The 9,239-nt window shown below is 33.9% G+C and overlaps 1 protein-coding gene across 1 annotated transcript; it reads right to left on the reverse strand.

The window, feature by feature from the left end:
• Window positions 1-591: 591 nt before the first annotated feature.
• Window positions 592-3,151, reverse strand: LOC132300440 (uncharacterized). Its single transcript, XM_059797510.1, has one exon. It carries the CDS (start codon window positions 2,607-2,609, stop codon window positions 732-734), a length of 1,878 nt encoding a protein of 625 aa, XP_059653493.1. The 5' UTR covers window positions 2,610-3,151; the 3' UTR covers window positions 592-731.
• Window positions 3,152-9,239: the final 6,088 nt, after the last annotated feature.

Consider the following 9,239-nt stretch of genomic DNA (forward strand, 5'->3'; position numbering starts at 1 on the left):
ATGATCGCAGATGTTAAGAGATATCATACGAATAATTCAAAGTATGCACTATGTTTCGCAAATAACTAATCGAACTTGTGCAAAATAATCATATTAAATGCATTCATGAACAGTTCACGTCCTCGTGATAATATATTTACAAACTCACTATCTATGGAGGATAGGATAGAAGACAAGGAGTGAAAAAAAGGTGGATAACATCCAACTCACAGTTTATCATCTAAAGAATAACTATTGATAATGTATGAACATTGAAATTCAGTACGGAGGGAGGGAGGGGAACGGAAGGAGTATTAGTATTGTAATATTCTGCAGAACTTCTCTACACAAGCACTATCAAGATGATTTTTCTTTAAAGAAGATGGACAGGCTACAAGCCACATGCAACAAGTATCCGAACCTCATATGCACTATAGTGACCAACTTATATAATTACAAATAACCATTATGCACAATGAAACAACAACCATGGCAGACCATAAAATTGTAGACATCTAAGTTGTTGTTTGCCAACTCAATTCAGAATTTAATGCTGAATAAATAAAATGCTTGTGTAATTAAGACGTTAGCCCTTGGGAGTCAACTCTCAAGTTCATCAATTCTCAATTTTCAATTTTATTGAACTGACCTTAATGTACAGAAAAAATATATGAACCACAAGTCAAGCATGAAAAACTTTCCGGAAAGTATCAATAAGTATACATGAGTGAAAACTTCAGATTCTTACTTTATCAAGCCTTTACTTTCTTAAATCTGTACATTAGGGACTCTATAGATTTTTGTATCCTGGAGCTTTCTGCTTGTGGCACTGCCTGAGATGCTAGGTGCAGACTATGGATCCCACGACCTAAACTAGCAATTGAGGGAGCCACTGGAAAAGATTCAGCGACACATTCAATTCCATCTCCACAAACTATCAACCCTGAGCATGCAGCAATGCTACACCCAAATGTGGCCCATGGCAAAAAACCAATTGGCTGAACCCGTCGTTTCCTCATTATTTCATAGAATGCTGTTCTCATGGCTGAAAAGCTGGTCTTCTCGGCAGAGGCTATAACACTGTGAACCACAGCTCGGATTTTCTCAGCAGAAGCAGCTGCCTTCAGGGCAGATGTCGTTTTGGCTCCAGAGCTTGCAATTCCGGGGGCTACCAGTTTTGATGGACCAATACCCTTGCTTAGGGCAATAGCAACAGCCTTTTGGGTTTGTGTCATAATAAGTTTAAGTGAAGCAGGAACTTTGAAAGTAGCAACTTTCATGAAGGTTGATGCAGGAACAACTTTAGATAGGGACGAAGCTCCTAATACGGCTGTTGCTCCAGCCCCAACTGCCACTACTGGCTTATTACTAAACAATCCCTTTCTGCCATTGTGGTTTGATATTTCACCTTCACTTTCACAATTAGTGACTAGCTCTTCAACCCTGTCTTTGACATCCTGAGGAACGGTAGTGTTCCAATGTTTTCTAAGACCAGCTAAGCCACTAGCATCAACTATTGCCACTACGGATTTGAACTTCTTAGTCTGGCTTCTGAGGGCCTGAGCAAGAAGAGCATGCGACTTGTCCTCAACAGGAAGCTCTGAAAATTCAGTTGTAGTTGAGCCCATGTTGTTTATAGGTAAACGGCCTGCATTATTTAGAGCGATTCTCAATCCCTCTACCGCAATTCGAAAAATATAAACTTCCGATATGAGTTGAGTGCTAACAATTTCTCCCCTGTTCACATCATGAAGCATCTTCTGTGCATGAGCAAGTCCCCTTCCAATTGAGGGGATATCCAAAAATATATTATGTAAATCATAAAGTAAAGGATAAATGGATTGGGCAAATGATGGAGCCTCATAGTTCACTCTTGGCTGAAGCTCTCCAGAACCTGCCTTTAGAGCAGATCTTGAATAATTTAAATACGAAGATAACGATTTCACCATCTGCAAATGAAGATCATCTGTAAGATAAAACCTCCGTGAACTTGAGGGAATTGTAGAACCCAATTTCTGTGGAGCCAAACTACTAGGCTGTAAAGCTAAAGCTTGAAACTTATTCCCCGAGTCAGCTTCACCAGAGGGACTGCAGTTCTCACTAGATTTCACAAATGGTGATTCAAGCAATAAAAACGATGAACCAACCTCCCTGGCGGCTCTTTTGGCAGCTAAAAAATGCCCGTGAAAGCTAATCCCGAAAATCTCTTTCAAGACCAAACTCCCAGCAACATTTTCATACTTCTCTTTATTTATTTTATGAACAAAACACCTTCTTAGAACTTCAAACGACGATGTTGGAAACGGATCATCCTTTTTATTCCAAAATTCAATTTCCTCGGCCTGAATTTCATTCACCAACGAATTACCCACTTGAGCCACAACAGCATCAGGCCTAATTTCTCTAATAAGACACTCAGCATCCCAAGCTGATCTCTCAGACAAATTCTGAACACAAAGTATATATATAACAGCCTGCGATTCCGGTTCACGAATGGCAAAGACAAACTGTTTCGTGTGTTCGGGCACTGAAAGTTTCCGAACTAACCCATTTGATACTTTCAAGTCATCAAACTTGAGTGCCGAAAAAGGCCATAAATTTCTCACATAATGCACAATTGCAGTTGCCATCACAAATACTATTGATAAACAGACTTATTAGCTACATCACAAGAATAACGAATAAAACCAATCCAAACCCTAGAGCTCAATTAGGGCACGGCACACCTTTTAATTCGATCAATCTCAGTTCAAAAGCAAGTCACTCACTCCAGTGATCTCAATAAACGGGCGTCGTAATCATCAGAGCCAAATTTATCAAAGATTTCTCGGGAAAGTGAGAGAAAATTGGAAGGAAACAAAGAATCCAACTAAATAACAAAAATTTACAGTATATAGATTATAGACAAGCCTGTAAATATATATAGATTGGATTGAATGTGTTATTCAAGTACCTGATGTGGAGCGAAGAATCGAATAAGAGAGGGAGGAGTTTTGGGGTCGATTTGGGGGTAAGAAATTGAAATCGAACAATTTTTTTTTTTTTTTTTTTTATGAGTTCGTCTCCTTCTCTGGAATGGTCTCCGAGCTCTTCAATAGTTGAATGTGATGAATATTCTCAGAAAAGTACTGGACCGGGTTGGTCTCATCGTTTACGGTTTTGTGCAGTGAGAGTTCTAGTGCGTTCCCGTCTTAAGTGGGTCCATCAGAACTGTGCCAGATGGCACACATTAGATGGGCCTGACACCCACCGATCGACCAAATCCCACAAAAGTATTTGGATTGAATTTAGAAAATAAATTAGATTGGATTTGAAATAAAATCCCATTTACAAATCTAAAGCCCATCAAATCCCTTGTTCCAAACACAACGTTTCTTCAATCTAATATCCAACAATGATGTAATATTTGTGTAATAAGTTTATATCAACCACATAATACTCATGTTATTCAAATATTGATCCAAATGGAGGGATGAATTGGGCGTACCATAATTATGAGATATAATTAAATTATATTTTTAAACTAATAGTTAATTAAAAATAGTTGTAATATAATCAAATACAAGCTATTGAGATAGTTTCTAATTTGATTAATAAGTTTATGCAAATGATTCTATTTAAGAAGAAAAAAAAAAAAGTAATTAATTATGCACTGATATGGAGTTTTTCAATGATCAAAGACGAATTCCTATATGATAAGACTACAGAGTGTTGAACCTCGAGAACCGTGTCAAAATTGTTAAGTATATAATTGATTCTAAGAGAAAGATTGATTAGTGATTTTATTAGTTCTAATTGCAAATGAAATTAAAAATCGAAAATAAGCTAAGTTAAGGAGAATAGATATCAATAGAATGAGAACTTAGGGATTAACTTCACCAGTTGCCTCATAACATGATTAATTCGTATTAATTTATGTATATTCAGGAATTGTGGCCAAAAGCTCACTTCAATTTGATTAGAAAGATGTATTGGATCAAACACTAAGTATAACTCATCTTCGGTTGGCACGAATTGTCTACCTAACTACTCTAATATACGGTATAGTACAACTCGTCTTTCCTGTACCTGAATTATCAAATCACTCGTTCATATATTCAATGAAAACCATTATATGATCATTACCTTTAAAATCACAAAAAATAAAAGTAATTTTATTTCAATCATAATAAAACCAAGTCTAAGATAAAAGTATGATTCCATAAAAACTGAATTTAAACATTAAAACCCAATTACTTAGTACAACTAAGTCAATTACTCATAATCATGCAATCAATATACATAATTCAAAAAAGATCCCCAAAATTAAATAATTAAACCATGTTACTTGGTTAGGGTTTCATCAATTTCTTAAGAGATGATTTAGCTACTTATGGAGAAGGTAGAAATCTTCAATAGTATGATAAACACCATCTCCATGGACTGTAAATCTGATTGGAATCACCTTCTTCAAGCTTCAACAATGAAAAATTGTTCCAAGCCACCAATACTCTCTTGTGTGTGTTATCTCCCTTAATTAGTCATTAATTATAACCTGTATCATCCAAAATGAGTCATAAGCTCGTGCTATTGATTTTGGAGAAAGTTCGGGCCATGTAGGATTTGAAGAGAGCAAAAATCAGCAATCACAAATTTAAGATTTGTTATCATGAAAAGTGATTCGAATCACATGGGGTTGCGATCGAACCACGTGTAATGTGGTTTGAACCACTTTGGCAGAATTTGCACGAGCTTCTGTTTTGATTGGTGGTTCGAACCACTTTTTGGGAGATTGAGCCACTTTGCTGGAAAAATATATTTTTGATTCATTGGAGCTCTAGCTTGGTCCCGAGCAAGCCGGTACCTTCCTCGATCATTGGAAACATCATCATAGGCTCGAAAAAAAATAAAATTGACCGATTTTTGAAGGCGAACGCGTGAAAATATCCAAAGCCAAGTTTTAATCCCCATAGACATGCCTCAAATAGTTTGTAAAAGTTTGTTGATGAAATGAAAAGCATACCTATTTCAAAAAAGAAAACATGGGTAATAGTAAAATGGATATAACCTTCTTTATATATTTTTTATTTTATTTTTTGGTAAAGTGGATACATTGTGTTAGGAAAAAAAACAAAGCGAAGTAAAGTTAGCATTTAGCGTTATACAATTTGCCTTTTTATGTTGATAATGCAAAATATAACTTTAAAAAATAGCACCCGTAATAAAGGCAATGTCGGATAGACAAAACATTTTGTGTGATAGACAAAAACAGAAAGATGTTAAATATGTAAAGTTAGGGCCTGTTTGTTTGGTGTTTTACTTTGGTGTTTTTGTTGCAGGGCTTCATTTCAGGCCCAAAAACATGTTTGGTAACACTTGTTTTGTTTTAAACAGTACAAAATATTGTTTCAAACAGTGGCCCAAAAGTGAAACACTAAAATGGTGTTTTTTGTTGTTTTAATACTGTAGCCCAATAAAAAGAACTGTAGCGGATGAAACAGCCGGCCCAATCTGTTTAGCTATATAAACTTCACAGTAGACACAAAAATTGCAGATCTGTCTCACTCGGGTACAACCGAGTAACCGACAACGAACCAACATCTCAGTAATCAACCACGGATTCATCATCTTTTTCAAATTTGGTAAGATTTATTTCAACTTTTAGGTTTTGTTAATGGATGTTGATGTTCTTTGATCGGTTAGTATTTCAGATGTCTTTTGTGGTTTACATGTTTTAGGGTTGTAATTAGTATTCAGTGTTTTGGGGATGATTTAATTGTTGGTTTGGTTTTGAGGATACTATGTCGCTCTTTTCGTATTGGCATTGTCTGCAAGAATCAAAACATATTATTACCTATAAATAATGCCTCCATCTCTATTCTCGTTCTTAGACCTGAACTTGCCCACTCTCTCTCTCTCTCTGCAACTGGGTCGATATTTTTGATTCAGGGGTTGTATTTTTTTTCTTGCGACCTAGTTTGGAGGATCCTAATCGGAGGGACAGTACAGTAGCCGAACCGAAGATTTCTTTGTGTGTTGGCGTCTTCATCATTGACGAGTTGTCTGCCATATCGTGAAATTTTTTATCTGTTTCTTCATGCCGCGACCTCATTCTTTGCTATGGCCGGAGTTTCCTTGTTGTCGTCGCCCTTTGTTGTGTCCCTAGCTTCATCACCGGTCGTCTTCTTGCTTCATACATCGGCGCAGGTGTTTCAGTGGCTGCCGTCTTTTGTTTCTAGCCGGTAGTTGCAGCTTTCGTTAAAGAAGAAGAAGAGTGGTTGTGCAGTGTTTGGCTACAGGGGTCTGCTATCCCAAACCCAGAGAAAAAGAAAGAGTTGCAGAGTGATTTTTGAGAGAGAGAGAGAGGGGTCTGCTATTCCAAACCTCGCTCTAGCATTACCTTGCAAAATTATATATATATATATATATATATATATATATATATATATATTTATTTATTTGTGTGTCCAAACATATTTTACATGTTTTTGTTTTTGACATATCTATAGCAAAGTATAGTTCCCAAACGTACTTTCGAATGTGTTCCAAAACACCCTACTACAAAAACATTGTTTCTGTTTTAGTCAAAAACAAAACACCAAAAACAAAACGCATACCAAACGGGCCCTTAGCATTTGGCGTCATGCAATTTACTTTTTTATGTTGACAATGTAAAATTTAATATTACAAAAATAGCATCCATAATAAAGTTAATGTCCGATAGAAAAATCATTTTTATTGAGATTCTTCAATGTTCAACAGATAACACAAGAAAGTAGAGCTTTCCACAATAAAAATAAAATAAAATAAAATAAAATAATGTGAGAGATTGAGAGAGAATGGTGATAGATGTAACAGAGAATAAACTTTATCTTTCTCATTAATTAATAATATCTTGTTACATAAAAAAAATAATTTATTTTAGTGAGTCTTATCATTACATTACATTATTTTATAAGCTGATATTACCATATCATTACAATTCACGCAATTAAATTTTTTATTTCACGTTATAGAAAACTTTGTACAGTCAAAATTTTGGAACCCTCATTTGTAAGTAAAAAATATCATTGTAATCACAAAACGGTAAATACATCCATTAAATAGTAACGTTAAACAAAACGACTTGCTTTCGACATTTTAAAGAGTTGCAAAACGGTAACATTTTATGGCATAAAACATAGCACTGGTCCCTTAATGATAAAGGACCCAGATTCTTTACGAGGTTTTATTTAAATGGGAAGGTGTATTAAAAAATATAAAAATTATAAATGAAACTATATATATATATATATATATATATATATATATTAGAGAAAACAGTCTCAATTTGAAACAATTTTCAAATACTTGAAAAATACTAAAACTATGTTCTGTTGAATTAATACAAAGTAATTATAATTCAAATGTTTTTAGTTAAACTTCAAACTAAAATTATTTTCGATTATAATTTAAACTTCAAACTAAGTTTATGGCTCAAAAAATAATAATCTTATACTAAGGCCCAAATTATTAGATCTGTCGTCTGTCACACGGGGACTTAGACAACTAGCTATAATTATATATATATATTTTTCACAACTAGCTATAAGTGAACTATACCCATAGCCGGTCTTGATAGCTGCTGGGAAATTCAACACTATTTTATAAAGAGGATATATGGTGGTGCACAATGGGTCTCAATGACCATGAAATATTTGGCATGCATTAAAAAATAATAATAAATAAATAAAAAAAAGTATAGATTGGCTCTCATAGTTTTGGGCATAATCAACAACCATAGAAATTTCATTCAAAATAGCACTAACTTTGACGTAAGCGAAAGCGATAAATTTGTTCACTAGAAACGATTTACTTAAAATTAATTGGTGTTTTCAATCCACGATTTTAGAAAAATCTAATATTTGTATTGATAATTGAATAAATAAAAAATAATTCTGCACTTGACAGTACACATATGGGTGGTAAAATTTGACAAGACCCGTCAACACGATACTAGTTAATTGAGTTTTGGTTGACCTTAAATGGGTTCGAATTGTAAACGGGTCGATACGAAAAACTCGTTTATTTAATCGTGTCGTGTTTGAGTTGAGGGGTTCAACCCGTTTATACACGTTTAACCATAAGTAAATTTCTATTTAATTTACAAAATTACTATCTAAACTAGTGTCTTATAATTTACTCTTTTGTAAACTAGAGATTATTTAGTAATTTGGTTGAATTAAAACTTATATTTTTCTAGTATTTATTGTTTATTGAGTATTATTAATAATTTAAATAATATAATGTTTTGTTTTTGTAAATAGGTCATTAAACGGGTTATACGTATAACCCGTTTAATAAACAGATCAGGTTAGTGTTGAGAATTCTTCACACGATTATTAAACGGGTCATATTCGGATTGAGCTGTTTAGTAGAATACTCTTAAGTCAACACGTCACGTTTATGACCCGCAAACACGAATTGTCATCCCTAAGTACACATATTTATAATAAAATAAAATCTAACACTAGAAGAAACTAAATAAAACTAAACTTCTTATAAAAAATTATATAAAAAAAAATAATAATAAGAAACTAAACTAAAAAATATATATATATATAAAACTTAAAGTGTCCTACATCAGTCCCTTCCACTTGAAAAAAAAAAAAAAATTCGATCTCGAGTTTCACTACGGATCATATACGAGTATGAACAAAATTCGATACCATTGATGACTTAACCATGGTGCTTCATAAACTCCCTTCTTGGTTGTCCAATTCCAAACAATCACCTGTATATTTATATTTTCTCTTAGCAACTCAAAAGAAAATAAATTATGTGGGTGATAATTCTTGATCTTACGAGGAAAAAGGAAAATTAACTTGTTCAAATCTAATTTATTAATCTCTTTTTCATTGTCACTTACCAAACAAAGAAATGTGTTACTTTCTTTTTTATATTATATATATATTTTTATAGGATATATAGCCAATGATATAATTTTGAGGAACTTTTGATCACATTGCATTGGGTGAGTCTTCCGTAAGCATTAATGAGATGAGGTGGTGTTGTAGTAGGAGGACAAAGGACATGATCATACGCTTCGACTATAGATGGAGTCTGTTCATTCCGCACACTGGTTTCACAATCCATAATTTCCTCCCCTTGTCGAATTTCTCACAAACCGTAAGCTTTCTCCTCCAAATTGATCTCAGAAATCATATTTTTAGAAATCTTCTCAAGTACATCAGCTATGACTAAAGTAGGAATAAATTCATTATCTTCAACTGAAGGTGGTA

The sequence above is a fragment of the Cornus florida genome, unplaced genomic scaffold, assembly GCF_030987335.1.
Source record: "Cornus florida cultivar Cherokee Brave unplaced genomic scaffold, ASM3098733v1 CherokeeBrave_3.0.0_Hap2_Chr01, whole genome shotgun sequence".
In the NCBI taxonomy this organism is placed as follows: domain Eukaryota; kingdom Viridiplantae; phylum Streptophyta; class Magnoliopsida; order Cornales; family Cornaceae; genus Cornus; species Cornus florida.

What these genes read in the sequence shown, in the direction of transcription:
- LOC132300440 (XM_059797510.1), bottom strand. Translation starts at nt 2,609, where the DNA reads ATGGCAACTGCAATTGTGCATTATGTGAGAAATTTATGGCCTTTTTCG.